The 20,263-nt window shown below is 45.9% G+C and overlaps 1 protein-coding gene across 3 annotated transcripts in view; it reads left to right on the top strand.

Moving 5' to 3' along the window:
- The window catches only part of CSMD2 (CUB and Sushi multiple domains 2), a 277,897-nt gene that overhangs the window by 41,549 nt on the left and 216,085 nt on the right, over positions 1–20,263 (top strand). For all 3 annotated transcript variants that reach the window (XM_069875476.1, XM_069875478.1, XM_069875479.1), the window contains one exon: positions 2,350–2,462. In XM_069875476.1, coding sequence (XP_069731577.1) covers positions 2,350–2,462 — 113 coding nt within the window. The remainder of the gene's footprint in view (positions 1–2,349; positions 2,463–20,263) is intronic.

Raw genomic sequence — 20,263 nt, 5'->3', positions numbered from 1 at the left:
ATGAGCCACTTTAATTAAACTGGGAAATAAATTAATAAAAACTGGCATTCAGTTCTGCGCACAGTAAAACTGTCTTGAATCCTTAAACACCCTGGAACCTTTTATTTTTAATAAACAGGAGCAATTGTTCTTCCAGCTTGTCCAGACAAAGGATTTAATGCTGAGCGCGGATAAGTCCTTCTCTGCTGACATTAAAACTTGACTGCCATCACTGGCTGTTAACGGTGTGAACTTTGCCAATAACTGGAAATTTTGCTTTAATAAGGTTCTCGGGCAGAGCATGTCAGCTTTCATTACTCAGAGTTCAGTCTGTTAGAAATAATATTTAGGTTTACTAAATTAGGGCCAGAGTAAGGACAGCGGGGAACTTCTCTCGCTCTCTTTGGGAGCTGCCAGGGCTGGTGGAGAAATTGCTTGGGCTGGAAACTGCAGTGTATGAGTGGGGTCAGGAAATGATGGAATGTTCTGAGTTGGAAGGGACTCTCAAGGACCATTAAGTCTAGCTCTTGTCCCTGCACAGGACAGCTTCAACATTCATGCTGTGGGTCTTGAGGGTGTTGGCCAAACGCTTCTGGGTATTGTCACTGCTTCCCTGGGAGCTGTTCCAGCAATCCACCACCCTCTAGGGGAAGAACCTTTTCCTGATGTCCCACCTAACTCCCTCAGTACATCTCCCTGCCATTCCCTCAGGACCTAAGAGAAGAGGACAGTGGTCCCCAGAATTAGGATTTGATATCGTTCTATGGGTGCTTTTTTCAGTCCACGTTGTACATGAGATGCTCTGGAACACATCCATACTTTGAGGTATTTCTGGAGGGGTCATGGGGCTCTGGATAACAAGAGATCTTCTGCCCTCTCCGTAAGCAGAACTAGCTGCTGTATAAAAAGATGTGGGATAAACCTCAGAGTCTGTGCGTAAGAAGCTTTAAAATTTCTTTCTTACCGTAGCCTGTTTATCTCATGGTACTTGTGTCCCGGTGATCCGGCTTGAGTACTCCAGATCTCAAATGATATCGCGTGTCAGCGAGTCCTGTCGGTTACAGCTGCTCCTGGGGTTTGTAGAGCCTGGGTTTAGGAGTTATCAGGCAATGGGATTGCATCTGTATTTCCGTACTTGATAACAGCAGGTGAGATCTAATATGGAATGGCTTTAAAACAAATCTTCCTTCTGTAGCTGTTATGTAAATCACTGTAGCCAAATGTAAGGAGAAGGCTTATAGTTATAAAATTATAGGAGTTGGTGACAGATGTACGTGAGCTGTTCTTGGGCTGTGTCAGTACGGGATTGGGGGTTTAGCGTTGGGGTTCTAACAATCCTAGTTTAAAATTATTACTAAACAGACTTTTGTTATCAAATTAAGAGTAGTCATTTAGTTTTCAGCCTGCGAGGAGAGCCAGGGGAGGGTGAGATACCTGGGCTGTGGGTTTCTGCAGTGCTGCCTTCAGTCTGTTTGCTGGACTTGTCACCTCCTTGTGCAGGTCTCTCTCCTCTGACTTCAGGAGAGTGTCTATCTTCCAAGAAGTTCCTGCAGGACACCCACCAGATCATCTTGTACAAGTGATTTTGTGTCTGTGGGGGCTGGTTTCTTCAGTGAGTAAAGAGGTGTTAACCATTGCAGTCTTCACCGTGATGCACAGCAGATATTAGGACGCAGGACGAGAAGTGCCATCCTTGGGGCTGTCCTTGCAGGGACAGTTGGGTGGGAGGATTCCTAGAACTTCTTCAAACCTTATTCATTGTAAAACTGCAGAACAAATACTCTGCGGACAGCCACCTTGAGGGGCTTCAGTTAATTGGCAACATCACTTTTTTTCACTTGTTCTCTTATTTTAGCTTGTGTTCAATTTAATGTAGCTGGTATAATGCTTCAGGCTCTTCTCTCGTATTTGTATCCCAACGTTCTCAAAATGTGTTACAAACCTTATTGAATCGTGTCTTGGGCTCACTCAGCAACCTTAGCTATTGCTCTCATCTCACGGATGGGAGAAGTCGTTCTGAAGGACTCGGTGACTGCTCTGAGACCGCAGGGCTGGGGTTGGAGCGCTGCAGAGCAGATGATGTTAGAGAACAAGGTGTGAAGCGGAGAGACTGGTTTAAAATACAATCAGGGAAGAAACATGTTGGAATTATCCTGGTAAGCAGAAGGTGTTAAAAGCCCAGGATGGGTTTACCAAGCACTTGTTGAGCAGCTACTGAATTCAAACTGAACCAGCCTGTTTGCCTTAGCTCTGAGCTCTCTCTGCTGGGCTGTGCTCCCTTGTCTGAAGGGGTGACCGCCCCACTCCTTGGTTTTCTAGTAGGTTGAGGGCAGAAGTGGTGAGTGTAACCTTCCTCTTGGTTTCTTCCAGGTTAACGGGTTTCCAGCTGCCTGCTCCTATTGTGAGTACAGGGGTTGTGCTGTCCTTGTGGCTTGTGAGTGATTATGCGGTCAGTGCTCAAGGCTTCCAGGCCAACTATGAAGGTAAGTCTGCCCAGTTCGGTAAATGTCTTGAATTGTGTCTGCATTTGGCTTATTGGTAGGATGTGAAACTGAGGCGCAGAGTCTATACCAGGGTATATATGCATGCAGAGACTTGATCCAAGACAGGAGTCTCTGGTTCGTATGTATTTTGATCCACGTTTTCACAATTCAAATTGCTGATTCCTTCCAAGTGCGATGTATTTCTTCCTCTTGGCATCTGTGCTCGAAACAGGATCTTTAGGATCTTACTCTAACAACAAAGCTAGAATGCCAGAGAAGGAAGGGCGACGTGGGGTGTGACAGTGGAATCTACAGGGTTCCAGCAAGCGCAGCGTCCTGCACAGACATTAGGATTTACAGCCGAGACAACTGGCACTGCACAGCAGCGTTTTCCCTTTACGTTCTCTTTGCTTATTTGTTATTTTTCTTTTCCCCGCTCCTTCCTCGCCAAGTACTTAAATCACCTCCTGTGTTTGTTGTCATAAATATTGTCCACTGTTTGGTGGCTGTGGAGGCAAAGAATTGTACGGAAGGCTTGGCAGCTTCAGAAAATCTTGGACAGTGGAATTAATCAGGTCTGTGAGAGAACCGTTCACAGTAGAAGTTTGGTCGTGATGGCAGTAGGAGCTGGGACTGCTGGGTAAATGGCAAATTAGCCACGTTAAAATCTTGAGTTACAGTTATGTTGGTTATTAAATCAAGAATGTTGTTCCTATCCCTGAACATTGTTTTTCTTTGGAGTCTTTAGAAGTTAGCAACCTTAATGACAGTTTTTGATGATGAGTCCTACTGGACAATTACCCAATGCATTAAACGAAGCAAATGCCTTCATTTAGATGATGTTGTAGTCTCTCAGCATTTTCTGCGCTTGACAATTGTTCAGGTTCAGAGGAATTCTGCTTAAATACCCTCTAATTTCTGATTAACAACTTTGTTCCGCCTCGAGGCAATAGTGACTCTAAGACATTTTTATTAGTCTCGAAACGGTCAGTGTGTCAGCACGTGCTCAGCATGGCTGGGCGGTGCTGGTGAAGTTCACCTCTGCTGGGATCACACTTTTTATTCGCAGGGTGGGTGCTTTCAGGGGGTGCTGGTGTCCCCCAGGACAAGTGAGTTCACCAGCATAGTGAGCAGAGGGAGATCCCCTACGTGTCAGTCACCGCCCCCAGTAGACACCCCAGTACATTGCTCCCAAGTTGTGCGATAGGGAGCACGTGACTGGGTTTGTACTTCCTTGACATCCAGAGTTCATGTTTTGCATTTAGTTCTAATTACTCGTACACTGTTTAACGATGTTTGTCATCGTGATGCAGCTGGTAATCTTGTACAAAGGCTTGTTCCAGGGCTGCCCTCGAGTCCATAGATCTTAAATTATCAGAAGTTGATTTGACTGGTTATTAGGGGACTTTAGAGAGGAGCTGAGCCCATCTCCAGGGGAGAAGAGAAATGTATTTAGGACTTAACCTGAACCCCTGAGAGGCACAGAGCGTCAGTGTAAATGAAAGTTTTATTTGAGAGGGGCAGGCTGGCTGAACGTGCTGCTCTGCACCTGCCTCAGACCAAGCTTGCGTTTGAGTTGTTGTTAACCAAGACTAAAAGAGATGAGTGTGGTTTTGATCAGAGGGCCGTGCTGCTGCTCTAATGCGGTCTCAGTTCATCAGTACTCTACGAGTCAGTGAATAGCTCGTGATTTGATAATTCATGTTTAAAGACAGAACAATGCATCAGAGTCCTCTCGCTAAATGGCTCCTTTATGATCCACTATCAAAGCACGTTCATTATTCTCCTCCTCCCTTTAAGTAATCATTGGGAAATGCACTGAAAGAAATGGAATTTTAAAATTGGACAGAAAGTCTTGGGAACTTTTCTAGAAGAAGACAGGAAGAAAGGATTTCCTTGGAGGCATTGAAGTGACACAAAACCTCCAGTTACAGGGAAGTCTGATCCTCTGGGGAAGCACAAATTGAGGCTGGCTTTATCTAAGTTAGCATCTTGCTAGCTTATCTAGTTAGTGTGATGCCTGCAAGATAAGATCTCTTACAAGCCATTTACTGGAACACACCACAGCCCTCTCCTGCTCATACCTGTATGGTTGTGTCTTCATCTCTGGTTGTTTCAGAACACACTTGAGTGATACGTGTCACTGACTAAAAAAACTGAGAGCTTGTGTGCAGTGGTGGTGGAATCCGTAAATTAATGTTTCCACTATGAGAACTCATAGAGAAACTGTAGGAACAGACTAAGGGTGAATTCCTGAAAGTCACCAGAGCTTTTTTCCAGCCCCAGGTACAGCAGCAACACTGTGACGCTTCCTTCTTGAGCTCACAGTTTTCTGACTTTATTATATGTTATTGTGCCTTGTGCTAGATCTTCCCTAATCCTCTTTTCCTCATTGTCTGGCTTCCTCGTTTTTCTTCATTTAGTTTGGTGTGTGTTACCAGCTTGTTCCTGTCTGCTCTCATTGTGTGATTCCTCGTGTTCCCTCATCTCTCTTTTGTGTTGTGATTTTTCTCTAGACGCCAAATACTGTTTCAAAGCTCAGTAAACACCAGGGGTTTTATAGTCATTCTCCTCTGTGGAAGAGAGTCCTGAAAGCAAACAGAACGGCTGAAGTCCTTCTTCCCCAGCCCAGCCACCTCTCAAGGAGTGGAAATGGTTGGGACTGATGCTAATGCTACTGAGAGTGCAGCACCTCTGGGGGTCCCAGCTCCAGATCAGGCTTCTCCTCCCAGCTGTGGTGCAGATGATTCCGTGTGGTCTCATGTTGATCAGGTGGTTCGGGTTCCCAGCTTCTCAGTTGCTAAGGAGACATTGAGATGAGATCTGAGGCAGAAATGTTTTGCTGTGAGGGTGGGGAGGCCCTGGCCCAGGTATCCCAGAGCAGTGGTGGCTGCCCCATCCCTGGAGGGGTTCCAGGCCAGGTTGGATGGGGCTTGGAGCCCCTGATCCAGTGGGAGGTGTCCCTGCCCATGGCAGGGGTGGGACTAGATGGGCTTCAAGGTCCCTTCCAACCCAAACCATTCCATGATTCTATGAAAAACAAGGTCAGAACAGCTCCTTCTCGTACACGCTGCTGTGAATTTGTGTTCGTGAATGCTCTGTGGGGCAAATCCATGGTGGTGTCCCAGTCTGAGAGAGGAGTCTGACCAGATCAGCACAAAGAACTGTTATTGAGTGGATGATCTGGAAAAAGAAATGGGGGCAACTGTTGCAGGATGACTGGGAATGAAAACTTGTCCACTTTTTCTTGTTGAAATGAAAGAACAGAAAATTTCATTTCCGTTTAAATACAATTCTTTGATCTAAAGGTAGTTTTTTAACTTAAGAGAGTCTTTTAATATATATGAGCAGTTCTTATATTAAACTCCATTTCAGAATATATGATTTAGAAAAAATTTAAATTGAGTGCTTTCATGCTTTTAGCATCCTTAAATTTGTATTTTTCCCTGTTAAACTGTCCCTTGAATTCAGTGTGATTTCACAATTAGCCTTGTTCACCCTCAGACTTGAAGGATTTTTTTCTGTTTTTAATGACTAAATGATTCTTCTCAAAAATCCTAACCAGCTGTTGCAGAGTGTTGCATTTCATTTCAACTGCAGGAGAATTTCAAAGTAGAAATGTCTATAAATATTCCAAGTTAAAATTTTACTAGGATCTGAATCTTGACAGTCTCATCTTGTGAAAAATACTCCTGAAGTTTTAATGACCAAAAATGACCAATCCTTCCATTTATTGCTTCCCAAAGAAGATCTGTGAGGCTAATATTAAGGCACATGCCTGGACTACAATGTGAAATTAATTACAATCGCTGCTGCCGCACACCTGATGAATACACAGTAAGCTGACATTTAAAATAAATTGGGCAAGTCTGTTACAATAAGAGGGAAATTGATATAAATTCCACATAATTTCCTCAGTACTGCTAGAAACACCTCATGATGAAAATGGTGTGGTTTTTTAGTTTACTAATGTGGATATAAAATAAAATTACCTCATTATTTGTAAACCATCACCTTTTGGCTTCCTTGTTCATCTTGAGGGTTTGATAAATAGAAAGGGATTTAAAGTGAGATTCTCAAACCTGCGCTTTATCGTACATGAATGAGGGCAGGGAGAGGATGATGGGGGGACTGTTTTGAGCTGTTTGAGAGGATGGATAACACCAATTTGAGAAGCTGGAGCACAGAAAAGACCAGAGATGGAGTTGATGGAACCCTGCAGACTGGAAATGCTTCTCCATCCATAGTCTGCTCACCAGGCGTTGTCTTCAGACAGTGTAGAAATCTGTAGAAGATCTCACTGGAGACAACTCCTGCTCTGGTGGGGACAGAGTTGTCCAGTGGATTCCTAATAGGGACAGAGAGTAATTGGCTTCTTGCTTTAACTCTGTCCCTGTCTCCTGTCACGGTTCTGCACCGCGCATCCATTTCTCTCTAACACAATTACTCTTTCATTCATAGTATTTGTGTGCTAGCGATGGAAGTGATGTGGGAATGTTGACTGCATTTCTTGAGACATCCTCATCTACCTAAATTGTAGAGTTTTAATGTTAATTTTTTTCTTCTTTTTTTACACAAAAGCACAGTTCAGTTTGAAACCCCTGGAGAGGATCAGGGTGTTTTAGCCTCGGGATTCAGCCTCGCTGTGCAATGCAGCGAGATTCAAGAGTAGGTGAAGATTTCCCTTCCCAAGACATCGTGTTTGATTACAGCTGCAACAAATTTGATAGCTGCAAACACTAAGTGCCTGATTGAAAAGAAACAATTACGCCTAGAAGAACACTGCTTATTTTAAGAAATTAGAAGTGTTTAAATACAGAGAGAAACAGCCCCAAGTAAATGGTGCTGTTTTCCTTCGTAATAAATGCCCTCCTCTTTCTCAAGCACAAATCGTAGAATCACCAGGTTGGAAAAGACCCACCGGATCACCGAGTCCAACCGTTCCTATCAAACACTAAACCATGTCCCCTGTCACTTGGGAGAAGAGCCCAGCTCCCTCCTCTCCACAACCTCCTCTCAGGGAGTTGGAGAGAGCAATGAGGTCTCCCCTCAGCCTCCTCTTCTCCAGGCTAAACACCCCTAGCTCTCTCAGATGCTCCTCATAAGACTCGTAAGTCCCTTCCAACCCAAACCGTTCTGTGATTCTGTGCTACCCCTTTTGTTGTCTGTGCTGCCTGGCGAGGAGCAATAGACCCAGAGGGAAGCAGGGAGAGCTGGAGTCTGGCTGGAGAGGCAGGCAGGGCTGCAGTGACACTGATGATGAACAGCTAAAGGAGAACATAGCCCTGCAGCAGCTTCGCCTCCCGCTCCTCTGTGCCGGCACATCTGGCACGGCTTTGCTCTGGAGCGTGGTGGGAGGTGAGCAGGAGAAGGCTGTACTCGCTCACTGTGCTCATTTTCGGGTTCACGGCGCTGCTCTTATGGATGCGTGCGCAGAGCGCTGCCGGAGCTACGCCAGCCCGTGCTGCTATTCAGTCAGCACAGCGTGTTTTAATTTGTTTCTTGTTTGCAAGGTATTAGTATTTGGGGTACACGATAAACCAAGATACCAAACAGCAGCAAGGCGATGCGGCGTTGTCAATAATATTGAGTGACAGGGTTGTTTTACACCGGGTAGCATCTGGAAGACAAGTAGTTTAATAATTAGATTTAAAGCATAGCCCTGGATTGATTCCGTCTCCAATTAAGTGTTTTCTACCTAATGTAAAAATTTGGTTGGCGATAAGTTTTCCTCTCATGGTCTCACGTATTTTTTTATGGCTTCTCTTTGGAATTTTTCCACCCTGTTTCAGCTCTGTAGCCGTGTCCCTGTTTGTCATCAGCTGTTTGCAGCGTGCAGCTACTGTTTTGTTTAATGTACCATATGCGTACGGGGGAACAAGTGATGTCGCACAGTCAAACTCTTCTGTTCAGTCGCGTGTTTGGAGGGGTGGATGCGAACTGGAGGAGAGAAATAGCAAAGTACCTGGTTGTCGAAGTCAGTTAGCTGGGCTTTACATCTCAAATTAGCCAATGCTCCTTGCTACCCTTCGCTCCTGGCTGGTGCCAGCACTGGCAGACCCAGTGGTGGCCCCGCAGTGAATAGAAGCCCTTGATATAGAAGCTCTGCTGTTAAAACCACCCCCCAAGAACCTACTTCAGCTTTCGATTGTAGTTTAGACAAGAGCAGTTGTTTCATAAACAACTTCTAAAAGGCAAAAAGCCACCTGAGAACCCTTAAATTGGCTTGTAAACCCTGTTTTGCTATTTATTTGCAGTTATCTGTATCTGTTTACTCCTTTTTATTCCATGGTGGAAACTCTTTTCATGGTCAGAAGCATATTCCAGTCATCGGGGGCGTTTCAGCCTTGAAAAGGGAATGAATGGCAAATTGGCGTGACAGTGGTGACTCAATTATTTGTCACAGCCTTGGCAGGAACTGGTGTCAGTGCAGCTCTGTCTGCAACTCACAGATGATGTCCAATAAATTTGATGAAATAAAATCAAGCAAATAAGCCAGGTGTTTGCCCCTTGCAGTGTTTATGAGCTTGATGCTCATAAAACAAAAATCTTGATTAGAGGATGAAGAAATGGATGCGGATCTGTTGGAGTGAGTGCGGAGATGACCCGAGGGCTGGACCACCTCCCATAGAGAGTTGAGGTGGTTCAGCCTGGAGGAGAGAAGGCTCTGAGAAGACGCGGGAAGGGGCTCCGGGAAAGATGGGGAGGGGCTCTTGATCAGGGAGAGGACAAGAGGGAATGGTTTTCAGATGAAAGAGGGGAGATGGAATCTTGGGAAGAAAGGTTTTCCTGTGAGGGTGGGGAGGCCCTGGCCCAGGTTGCCCAGAGCAGGGGTGGCTGCCCCATCCCTGGAGGGGTTCAAGGCCAGGTTGGATGGGGCTTGGAGCCCCTGATCCATTGGGAGGTGTCCCTGCCCATGGCAGGAGTTGGAACTGATGAGCTTTGGAGGTCTCTTCTGACCCAAATCATTCCATGGTTCTATGAAAACGATGACTGGAAAAGCCACTGAAATCCCAACGTGATGCTCTATTCCCTGTTATTCTCTTGCAACAGTTAAAGTCTACAAGCTCTGCTTCAGTTGAGTGCTTTCATCTGCTGCCATTGGGTGTGAGCCTGTGGCGCACAGCGTGGGCTTGGACTCTCTCTGCTACTGGGAACAACGTTTGCTCCCCTTTCAATGGATCCTCGTGGTGCAGAATTCCAGAGCTCTGCTGGTGCTGGGCACCCCTTAGGGTTGGGAAGCGGACCTGGAGCGTGCAGGTTGGAGGGCTTCGGTAGATCTGCTGTGGAGCGATGAGGCTGGGGTTATGTTGGACTGTTTCTTCGCCGCAGCTGGTGATGCAGCTTCTCCTGGCAGTGCTTCTTCCCAGAGGCTTGTGGTGTTGGTGCTGGGGAGCCTGTGCTACGTGGTAGGATGCTTTGCGCTGTGACAGCCCGGAGCCACTGCTCTCTAAATGTCAGTGCAAGCGAGGTGCCGCCGCGGCGCAGGATTCATGTCACCAATGCAAGGGCAGAGGCTGGTGGCTGCGGAAATGCCGCTCCGGATTCCTCTCCCTGTCCGCGCGTGCTCATATTGTTCAGACAAGGGTAGGGGAAGAACTTGTACTAAAGACTGGCTGGTTTTTTTTGGATATCTGTGCCATTTTCCCCCTGAAGCCAGTGAGCAGGAGTGTGTCTCCCCATTCCAGTAGACGTCGCGGCAGATCCGTTCCTTGCCGGTACGACTACAGATTCTAGCAGCTCCCTGGGGAAGGAAGAGTCAACCTTCCTATTCTTTGTCTTTTTAGCTATACAAAAGATTTTTATTACTTAAATGAGCTCTCAGCAAGTCTGCCTTAATATACTACTAATTGATTTTAAGACTTGAAAGCAGCAAAGCTTATTAGCATTTGCTGACTCAGCGAGAACCCTCCCCACATACTGGAGGCTGGAGAGAGATATTGACCCGCGTTGCTGCAGCCCTAAATGAAGTTGAGGGAATATTAAGTGTCTCATACTGGTATTTGATTTGCATATGCAAATGAGATCAATCAGTGCAGACGCAGGAGAGCAGGAATGCTAATGCTTGGCAAACAGGATCCAGTATTAAGCATTTAAATAAACATGAAGTGACGCTTGCTCAGTCACGATATAGAGACACTCTGCTTTCAATGAGGTCCCACTGCTGCTCCCCTTGCAGGGCAGTGGCTCTGGATTAGCCTCTTCTAGAAGAGTGTGCAGAAGTGGTGCAGAAATCATCGTCCCTAAAAAAAGAATTGATGAGACTTTAATGTTGTTTCTGCATTCGGGGCGCTTGGAAACAGAGGGGTGCTTGTGCTTGGGATGCACCTAGAATCATAGAATGTCCTGAGTCAGAAGGGACCCACAAGGATCATCGAGTCCAGCTCCTGTCCCTGGACAGGACAACCGCAATATTCACACTGTGTGTCTGAGGGCGTTGGCCAAATGCTTCTGGAATATTGTCAGGCTTGGTGCTGCCTTCTTCCCTGGGAGCTGTTCCAGTGCTCCACCACCCTCTGGGGAAAGAACCTTCTACTAATGTCCAACCCAGCTTGTCTGATCTGTGGGTGCTGCTTGTGGCTGGACAAATAAGTGTTGGAAATCAATTCCTGGAATCTCAACACAGCCACATTGAGGGTATGTTCTGAAGGGCTCTCATTGTGGTGGTTCTTTCCTAAAACCTTCATTTTCCTCCCTTCTTGCCCCTTTTTTCTTTTGCAGATAATAGAGAACCATTTCTTTTCAATCAAGGAATCTATTTGCGGAACATGTAGTTGTTAGATGCGTTTGGGTTTGTTTCAGCATACATTTCCATAAAAAGTCACCACTAATGAGCTGTGCGAAAATTGCAGACTTACTGCCAGGGCAATTTGGTTAAAAGGCTTGTCCGTCCTTTGTTGCTGTTTGATCCTTCCACAGGCACAGTGTGCTCGAGCGAGTGCTGCTATGGTAGATACGATGCTGAGGGCAGCGTCTCACAACTCTGAGAAGTCCTTGTTGCCATAATGTGTTTCGTTTTTCTGTCTCTGTGTGTTTGTTTCCCACTCGTCCCACCTGTGGGTCAAGGTTGTGAGAACTAAGGAAGATCATCTCAAAAGCTGTGGAGTTTTTTTCTGTAGTTAGAATTGGCTGATGTGTCTTCTAATCCCAGCCAGCGTTACAGAGGTTTTTGGTCTGTTTGTCTTCCGAATCAGCTGCTATTGAAATTCTGTTGACTTGGAAAAATCTGAATCCTGGGCTCTCTCCCTGTTTGCAAAGTGTTTTCGTAACTGATCCAACCTGGATCTCTGATCCTAAGGGTTGGCCCATCCTGTGTATAGAGATAGGATGACATTTCCAAGGGTCCACAGTCGCCAACTGAGCCACTTTGTGTTCTTGATGTTGGGACTCCCTACTGTACTGTCTGCATTCCAAGAGTTTGTGATGTTTAATGGCTTTTATTCTGTTTTAATTTGCTTTTAGGATATTGTGCAGAGCTCTGTGCACCTCGGCATGGAAGGGAACTATTTATAACCACAGGTTTTATTCATAGAATCATAGAATCACTAGGTTGGAAAAGGCCTCTTAGATCATTGAGTCCAACCGTTCCTATCTGCCAATAACCCATGTCCCTGAGCACTTCATCTACCCATCTTTTAAACACCTCCAGGGATGGGGACTCCACCACCTCCACCATTTCAACCTTCTCATGAGGCCAGAGGTTTGAATACGATTTTAGTCCTGGAGCTGCTGGTAGAAATCCACCAGCCTGGAAAATGCTTCTTGTGCTACAGGATTCACAAATGCGGTTTTAGAACTCGCAATCTAAGGTTTATAAAATGAATCAGTTTGTAAAGAAAGGAGTGCTGGGGGCTGGTCCTCAGCTGGAGGGATCAGCTTGTGTCTGTCTTGTACAGCTGGGACTTCTGCAAGAACCCTCATCATCTTAAACTGCTTTCAGTGGTCTCTTTTTTTTTATTCCTTTAGTGAGATACGTATTTGAGTGCCTACATTGTGATTTAGGCACATAAATATATCCTCCATCCGATACGCAGATTGGATCGACTTTAGAGTCGAGGACTTTAGAGGAAGTTGTGCATTTGGATTGCTGAAAATAAAGAATAAAGCTGTCTATATGCAGCAATTTAGAGGGGAAGAATTAGCATTAAGCTCCAGTTTCTCCATTAGTAGGAGGCCAGTTGACTTCTTATTATGTGGGCAAAGCAATTACAGCAGCAAAAAGAGGCAGTGGCTGACCAGCGTTGCTTTAGTGGCCTGCTGTGAACTGGAGTTATTGTTCATAGCACTGAGGGCTGGGAAATGGAAAGCGGCTTGCAGAGAGACCGAAGGGAACCCTGCTTGTCTAAGTAACAGAAAACCTCACCCCTCAAATCTCTGACATGTGCTGATTGGATCTAAGCTCCTGGGAGACATCTCCTCTCAATCCGTTCAAATCCACCTAGCCTGGATGGCAATTCCTTCCCCTTTTCTTTGCCTGGTGCTATTTCTTTCCAGTTTGAGATTAAAATGTCATCTGTCCAAGTAGAACCTGACTATAAATAAGTAAATAACTTCCAAGTTGGGTTGCTGGGACTCATCTTACTGGGAGAGCCCTGCTCCGTCTGCAGCTTCAGTTTTCATTGCTGGTGACTCCTGCTGATTTTGTGCAAGAAAGAGAAGTGAGAGGAGGAATGTCTTGGGGGGAGAGCAGAAATGTTCCCTCTCTTGATGTTCGTAGAGCTGAGCTTTGTAAAGCAGGTTGAGGGATTCGTGTAACACAAGGAGATCAGTGTTCAGGTCTTCACCAGCTCCGCTCTTGCCCTGACACTGGGAGTGGGGATGATTCTAAGCCTTGTGCTCCTCTGCTTTCACCTCTGATCTCCGTCACATCACTTTTCTTTGGTCTTTTCATCACTCCTGCGGGCACAGAGCTTGTGAGCGCTGTGGTGTCACAGTTGTGCCTCTGAAGAGCTCTTCAAGCGCTCGTCCTCCCAGGGTTCTCCTATTGTTCAGTCAGTTTGGTCAGTGCGTCCCCAGATCGCAGTGAAATGCACATGGATGTGGTGAGCCCCACGTGTGTAGGGAAGGAAGCTGGGCACTTGTTTTGAGCTTTGCCTTGAAACACCATTCTCAGTCCCCACTAGGGCTCTCCAGCAGCTGCAAGTTATTGGTGGACTGAGCTCTTGTCTCTTGTTTTTCTAATTTTTCTGTTCCTTGACTCAAACTAAGGTGTTTTGTATTGTGCTATACAAAAGCTGTTCATGCAGCTCTAAGCTGTGTTCAAGGTTCAGCTTCCTTTATAGAAACGGGGACGGCTGAGAGAGCTGGGGGTTTTTAGCCTGGAGAAGAGGAGGCTGAGGGGAGACCTCATTGCTCTCTCCAACTCCCTGAAAGGAGGTTGTGGAGAGGAGGGAGCTGGGCTCTTCTCCCAAGGGACAGGACGAGAGGGAATGGCCTCAAGCTCCACCAGGGGAGGTTTAGGCTGGACATTAGGAAAAAATTTTTCCCGGAAAGGGTCACTGGTCCCTGTCAGAGGCTGCCCAGGGAGGGGGTTGAGTCACCTTCCCTGGAGGGGTTTAAGGGACGGGTGGACGAGGTGCTGAGGGACATGGGTTAGTGATTGATGGGAATGGTTGGACTCGATGATCCGGTGGGTCTGTTCCAACCTGGTGATTCTGTGATTCTATGAATCTGTGTGTGAGGAGATTTTTTTCCCCCTGATTTAATATTTTCATGTCTTAACTATCAACTGCCTGTACAATCCTTGCTATTCATAACCATATCTACCAAATAGGTGAGGGAAAAGGCTTTGATTTGCCTGTGCCCACAGCTCCCGTGGCTGGAAAACGCCTGGGAGATGTGGGAGGCCGAGCAGCAGCCGCGATGCTTCGTTGCGAGCAGGAGCCGCTGCTGTGTGAGGAGACTGCAAACGACGGGGCGAGGGAGGTGGCAGCAAACAGCACCCGCGCCGCTGCCAGCATCGGGATGAAAATGGACTTTTCTATGGGTATATCTGCATCCAGATCAGAGAGGATTCAGTGTTTGGGTCTGCGTTCAGGGCATCTTGGAGCACGGAACTGGGGGGGAAAGTGCGAATTGGTTCTTTGCCTGAGCATTGGAAACAAGGAGATGAAATGCTGCTTAAAGAGGGGGGAGGAGAGGGCGTCATCAGTCCCAGTTGTGATCATTCTGATTATGGGCTGATGTGTCTGCGGATGAAATGGCCGGGGCATTATCTCCCTTGCTCTGCTTTATTTTTTTTTTATCAGCTGTCATTTTCAGCAGCTTCTTCTCAGATGGGGAAGGTCATTATGGCTTCGTGCTCTTGAGTCTTCCGTATAAACCCGACTGTGTTATTAAAGAGGAAACACAATGACTGCTCGAGCACAGAAAGGCTTGGTGATATTATTATTATTATTCATAGGAATGGGGCCTGTCAGTCAGTAATCCTTGAAATATAGAGCAAAATAAATATGCCCTGGCTTTCTTTCACCTTGTGGAAGTGCTGGTAGATATGACCTTCTGTTTCTGTGCTGTTCCAAGCCTTGGAAGGTGCAGGCTTTCTCTGGCTGGTAGCAAAACCTGGGTTAAAATAACAGGTGAGCCAACAATTAGAAATTAAATAAACTGAAAAAACTCTTTTTTTTCTGGGTGGTGAACATAGTTCTTGAGCAGTGCTGGCTGCTCAAGGATGGATGATTTCAGTTGAAGCTCCTGGTTCGCATCCTGGCAGGCCAGCCCGGTGCTCAGTATAAGAGAAATCATTATTTTGGAAGAGTTAAGTTATGTAATTCATGCAATAGATGGAAAGCCAGGTGTATTACTTCTGGCATTTATTTCCTTAAGTGTTAATTTTTATTAGCTGTGTCTGAGCATCCCTGTCATAAACTTCATCATTATGTTTTTCGACTGGTTTCCAAAAGGGGCAAGGGATGCAGTTACCCTTTGTGTGCGTGGACTTTTCATTTTTTACCCTCAAATTTCAAGTCAATTTAAGAGGGTTCAAGTGGTGTAAAAGATAATTCAAGTCCTGTGAATTTTGTATAAAAAGAACCCACACAATGAAAACACCCCAACCATAACCAGGTTGGAAAGATGAAGGTTTTCTAACTAAACCAGTAATAAAATAGAGCAGCCAGAGCCTGAGAGCTCAGCTTTGGTTGGTGCTGCCGTCAGTCAGAGGGGGTGAGACATGATCTTTGCTTTGGAAGAAGAAAGTGAAAAAAACCCCACCAAAATCTATGACAAAGAAAAAACCCAACCAAACGCCCAAAGCCACTGAAAAGCTTTCTGATTCTTTGATCTTTCTCCTTTGTTCAACGGCTTCATCCATCCCGTAACACGCAGATGGATCTGGTGCTTTGCCTTGAGTGGCAGCAAATGTGTTTTGCTGTATTTCTGTGCTAGCACCGTAAAACTGAACAAAAAGTGGATCCATGTGCTCGTGACCCCTTGAACATTGTCCAGTTGATGCAGCCCATGTTGGGGGAAGGCTCTTGGTGCCTTGGCTCTGACAGAGTCTAACCTACATGGTTCTGGGAGGTCTGAGAGGTAACGTGGTTTTTTATTGAGCTCACATCAAAGCAAATGAGCTGCAGAAGGACAGATAATGTCTTGAACGCATGTTCTTTGAGGTCATCTGCTTGTTTTGATCAGCTCATCGATGTTATTCTCCTCAGGCTGACTCAGCCGTGATCATCATTTGATTAGTGTTGTTATTTGCATGAAAATTATGAGTAGTTATTTGATAAAGTCCCGGCGACTGCCTTCTGCCCCAGGGAGGTGCTGTGCTTTATCTTGGAGATTTCACAGGGAGCGATTTCATCTGTAAGGATCTAACGGAACATAAGATCTAACGGTCTTATCAGTTTTGCCTCTCTTGCCAGAGTTGTCCCTCCACCGTTGGCCACAGCTGATTGACAGACCAGGTATTTCAGATTCTCTCACAGGATTAACTCCTACTGTGCCCATCTGCTTTGGGCACAGTTGTTCTGATTTGACTGTTGGGTGTTTTTCTAGCTGGAGGTGGTCTCCCAGCTACAGAGCTGGTTTACCTTGGTGAAGTGAAGAGGTACAGAATCATTGAGGCTTGCAAAGACCACCACGATCATGCAGTCCAACCATCAGCCCAACACCACCATGCCTGCTAAACCATGTCCTGAAGTGCTTTATATATCCCTCTGGGGATGGAAACTCCACTGCTGCCCTGGGCAGCCTCTGCCAATGCTTCACTACTCTTTTATTAAAAAAATTTCTCTGAATATCCAGTCTAAACCTCCCATGTTTCAACTTGAGGCCATTTCCTCTCATCCTATCACTTGTTGCTTGGGGGAAGAGCCCAGCACTCATCTCACCTCCTTTCAAGAAGCTTGGATGAGCTTAGAGGTCTTTTCCAACCTTAATGATTCTATGATTTCATCTCTAATGGGTGAGATTTTCCTATCTAGGTGTGTCTGTATTGAGAGATTCCAAATCCAGGTGACAAATAGCATGCTGTTGATGTCTTTCAGGCTGGGAAAGATGTAAGCTCCTTCATTAAAAGCAGATCTTTCTGCTAAAGAGCTATAAATACACATTGCTTCTTCAATATTGTGGCCTCCGTTCTTGATAATAAGCAATTGAGAATGGGGGGTGGGGAATTTGGCAGTTCTGTCATTACTTCCATAAACAGTAGGGATGAGATGGCTGGATATTTTCAGCTTAGCACAAAAGCTGAAGAGAAGAAAGAGGGTGAGTATAAAAAGCATAAAAACATGGGTTCTAGCTAATCTATCAGGGCTTATTGCTGCAAGAAGTGGCGAGTTTCTGAGTATTTTTTCTTGTTATTTCTGTCTGATGGTTTTGAAGCGGATTAGTCTTTCCAACGCTTATTTATGAACCACATAACATCTGGAATAGAGCTGATGTACTTCTCCCCTTCCAGGATTCATAACTTTTCTCCGTGCCCTGTTTGAGATATGTATGTGGAGATGGTGCCTCCTACTTGTTCAATGAAGAACAGATGAATTTTGTGATTGTTTTTCTTTGATTTTATGGAATAAGGAATTCTGCAGGAATATTTCTGTTCCTCTTGCTTTTCTTTCTATTTGTACTCACTTCTGTAGTCTGTGCTGAAGTGATCATTTTTTACATGACTGCATGTTCCATCTGTAGTCGAAGATGTAGCGATCTGTCCATTTATCTTTCGAGTGTGGGAACATCTCATGGTTCAGCTTTCTCCCAGCCCCTTAATCCTTTTCAGACCACTGGCTTTTTTGACTCAGCTAGAGCACTCACTGCTGGAGCTTTCTTTCCAGTGCTGTGTCATTAAATTCATAGAATCACCAGGTTGGAAAAGACCTCTTGGATCATCAAGTCCAACCATCCCTATCTGCCACTAAACCATGTCCCTGGGCACCTCATCTACCTCTCTTTTAAATCCCTGTAGGGATGGTGACTTCTGCCACCTCCCTGGGCAGCCTCTCCCAGCACCCGATGACCCTCTCAGTGGAAAATTTCTTCCTTATGTCCAGTCTCAACCTCCCCTGGCACGGCCCGAAGACTTTTCCCCTTGTCCTATCACCTGTCACTTGGGGGAAGAGACCAACGCCCTCCTCTCTACAACCTCCTTTCAGGTAGATATAAAGAGCAATAAGGTCTCCCCTCAGCCTCCTCTTCTCCAGGCTGAACACCCCCAGCTCCCTCAGCTGCTCCTCCTAAGACTTGTTCTCCAGCCCCTTCAATGCATTGTCACCTGCAGACTAATCACTTCAGTGCCCGTCCTGCTTGGCTAGAGCTCAGGGATAGCTGAGACCAGGCATTCGGAATCATCCTGTGTTTTAATAGAATAGATCTTGTACTTTGGCATCAAGTGAATTCTTATTTTACATTAAAAATTACATAAGCCCTGCTCACTGCTAAGCAAACAGTCTGTGTTTGAAGAACACGAGTTTCCGTAGCTCTAATGGCAGTGATATAAAGACGTGCTGGAATTAGCCTGTCGGTCTCTGGAAAAGAGCACTTTGCTCTCCGTGCTGTGTCAGAAATTGGTGTCTGTGCGTTTTGCAGTATCCTAGGCAGAGATCCAGGTCTCGGGCTGTCCTGGAATTCTTCTTCCAGAAATTATGGTTTTTTGCCTCTGTAAACCAACACACGGGAAACTTGATGTGAATTAGAATATCTTACAATCATTGATCCTGCTTTTATCCTGTTCCTCCCACGCAACCTCTCATCCTATAAAATCAGCCCAGCCTTGCAGGAACGTACAGTGGGAGGAAGATGAGTTGGTGCTAGCGAATTTCTTATAGTAATCTCAGCAGCTGGGCTCTGTTGTGGCTACAGGACCGTGCTGATGAAGCTGGAAAGAAATGTGCTGGAGCACAAGAGCAGTTTCTGGGCTGTGATGTTGGTTTCCTTCTGTCTTGCGGCACAACAGCCTCCCTTATTTCAGTAAATCCTTCCAGCACTTGCAGAAGCTGGGTGGGTGGATGTCTTCAAACATCACCAGAAGTTTTCCACTCCCTCTGCTGCGAGGGATGGAAGGTGTGTGGTGCGGCGTCTCTCCTGTGGTCGCAGCAGCGTGGAGTTCCTCGTTGCCAGTTCACAAGATGCCGAAGCTGTCTGGGAAGCTTCAAGCGTTGCAGTGTACAGCTCTGCACTTAAAAGATGCTCCAGTGGAGGCCAACAAAAGCGTTGGCAGTTGGGAGGTCACCGCTCAAGGGATATTCGCATAACTTTCTCCCTACTTTGTGTAACTTCTATAAAGTGAATCATATCCTGAATGTCCTTTTTGATGTCAGCGGGAGCCAGGACTGAGAAGCGGCCGTAATCCTGAATGTGCGGCAGTTGAGTCCAGCAGCTGCTTTGTAAGAACAGGAAGGTTTAATCTGCAGCTGAGGTAGCCTTTCTCTCCTACTGCTCTCATCTTCAGCTTGCGTAAGCCACAGCATGCTGTGCTGCTTTGGAATTTATTTAATAGCTCGGTTGTTTGGACATGATTAAAAATATAATGAATGGAATGAAGCAGTAATGAGATGAACAGCTCGTGAAGGGTTTTAGTCTAAAAATATCTGTTTCAGCTCAGCTAGAGTAGAGAGGATGCTGGTGGCAGTCACAGAAAAGTCCACCGCCTGCGTCTCTTAAAAGCTCTATCGAGCTGTTGCTGAGTGTGAGGCTTATGTGTCGTGTCTCTAGTTCGTCTTCTACAACGAGCCCTGGTTTTTTTCTGCTCAAGCATTGCTTTGACTTCCCAGTGTTTCTCCTCCCGAGTGCCTGATCCATAACTCCAGAGGGAAGAGGGTTTCCTTTTTTCCAGGTTGAATTGCATGTCGGATGGGTGCAGTGTAGGTTCCTCTTTACAACGTGAGCGTTTACAGGGGCTGAACTCCCCTGCTTTGCCTGATGTGCTTTGGCAGCTTGAAGGGTTCCAAGCTGAAGACTGTTTAGATTAAGAGTTATTGTTTTATTAATAGGAAATACTCAGGGTGTGAACTGACACTCCCAGGAGCTGGTTGGTTTTCTCTTCTGTGGTCGACAGGTTGAGGGAATTGTCTGTAATAAACAGGTTTTGTTCTTTGCCTTCCCCTCAGCAGCAGTAGCACCTGCAGAGCGGGATGTAGCTTGAGGTGGGTGAGTGTCTACATCCCGTGCTCCCTGTCTCAGGTTTGAGTAGGGTTTGTGTCTTTGCCCTTAGAGAAGGCAGACTTGGGTCACATATGAACAGCGTAATTAAAGTCGCAGGGAACAATGGAAGTGGAAGGAATTGTTCTTGAGCTGATTCATTTTGAATGCTCAGTGAAGTGTGGATTTTTTCCTCCTTGTTATTTGCACGTGGGAACCTAAGG

This window comes from Phaenicophaeus curvirostris, chromosome 23, assembly GCF_032191515.1.
Source record: "Phaenicophaeus curvirostris isolate KB17595 chromosome 23, BPBGC_Pcur_1.0, whole genome shotgun sequence".
In the NCBI taxonomy this organism is placed as follows: domain Eukaryota; kingdom Metazoa; phylum Chordata; class Aves; order Cuculiformes; family Cuculidae; genus Phaenicophaeus; species Phaenicophaeus curvirostris.
Note: the sequence above shows the minus strand (reverse complement) of the source record. Positions and strands in the feature narration are given on the sequence as shown.